This window comes from Etheostoma spectabile, chromosome 5 (genome assembly GCF_008692095.1).
Source record: "Etheostoma spectabile isolate EspeVRDwgs_2016 chromosome 5, UIUC_Espe_1.0, whole genome shotgun sequence".
In the NCBI taxonomy this organism is placed as follows: Eukaryota; Metazoa; Chordata; class Actinopteri; order Perciformes; family Percidae; genus Etheostoma; species Etheostoma spectabile.
The window spans coordinates 12917995-12919504 of NC_045737.1; the positions used below are offsets into that span (position 1 = coordinate 12917995).

At 42.3% G+C, this 1510-nt stretch overlaps 1 protein-coding gene across 1 annotated transcript in view; it reads left to right on the forward strand.

Moving 5' to 3' along the window:
- LOC116689051 (solute carrier family 12 member 2) overlaps positions 1-1510 on the forward strand; it is a 21116-nt gene that overhangs the window by 10820 nt on the left and 8786 nt on the right. Inside the window, exon 14 of the mRNA XM_032515363.1 lies at positions 1175-1330. Within this exon, the coding sequence (XP_032371254.1) occupies positions 1175-1330 (156 nt within the window). The remainder of the gene's footprint in view (positions 1-1174; positions 1331-1510) is intronic.

A 1510-nucleotide genomic window follows, 5' to 3' on the forward strand; every position in this document is an offset into this window, starting at 1 on the left:
AATCCAGACAGCTAGCTAGACTATCTGTCCAATCAGATTTTTCTGTTGCATGACTAAAACAAGCTTTGAACGTACACATTCCACCAAAACAAGTTCCTTCCCGAGGCTATTTTGCAGAGGCACCGTGACTCCACTTGCCCAAGATGATTGTGATTGGTTTGTGTTTGGTTTGTGTTTGGTTTGTGATTGGTTTGTGATTGGTTTAAAGAAATGCCAATAAACTAGAGCACGTTTTTCACCCATCCCGGAGAGCTGTGTGGACTAGTCAGCAGCGCTGTGGAGGAAGGTCTGGCAATGTTAGATTATTTTTGGAGAGACTCAAACTGACCATGTGTGTGTTATAGTATATATTATACATTAAAACTTTATTGGTCATACGTTTATTTTGAAAGCTAGAGCTGCACTTGAACCAGAAATACTATAATTCCCTGTGATAAAAACAGAAGTGGTAAAACCAGAAAACTACTCTTGACAGCTTAAAGTTAGTTAGCTAACTGGTCATTTTAATTTTGATTTGTAATTTGTATACATTCATTTCAGAATGAAGTCAAATGTTTGGTTTGTAAAGCCCTATGGTCCCCCAGTGGCTAAAAATGGTGATAGGTGTAAACCACGCCCTGGGTATCCTGCGATGCCTTTGAGAAAATGAAAGCTCAGATTGGCCGATCTGGAATCTTGCCCCTTATGACCTCATGAGGGGGACCTCCCCTTTCTTAGCTTTATCCACCCAGAGAATTTTGCCCACCCATGAGAGCGAGACATCATGGCTTTCAAACAAGCAAAGTTGCAGTTGGTCAAGGCCACACCCCCCCCTCCTCAATAGCTACAGACACAGAAATGGCACATACTGGAAAGCTCATTGTGAGACTGGCTCTAGTGGCTGTAATTCTGCACCAAGGGTGAATTTTGGCAAAAGACTTCAGATACATTAGTAGGGGACCACTAAGGTCTATAAAAAAGCATCCAAAGATCAAATGCTTATTCAACGATAGAGATAAGTTGTGCCTCCATCAAGGCTTTGGGAAACATTTGCACAACTTAACTTCTGGTTATTCTCCTCTGCTAATTTCTTTTCCTGCAAAATATAGAAATGATTTTGTAAATCATTTGCTCTTGTATAATAGCCTGTTAATATGTACGGCTCTTTCCACTGCTTCCTGGTGTCTCACCACAGGGTGGCGTCCCAGCTTCAAGTACTACAACATGTGGGTGTCTCTTGCCGGGGCGGTCCTGTGCTGTGTGGTGATGTTTGTCATCAACTGGTGGGCAGCTCTGGTCACTCTGCTCATTGTCCTCGCCCTCTACATCTACGTCAGCTACAAGAAACCCGGTGAGAACACGATGATTTCACATGTTATCTTCGCTAAACTGATCAGATATAGCGCAGTTACAATATTCTGTTAATTACTGCTCCAACTGGCTCTTATCTGCCTTACTGCCTTTTTTATTTCACTTTACAGACACAGACGATCTACACTTTTCTAACTGTGTGTGTGTGTGTGTGTGTGTG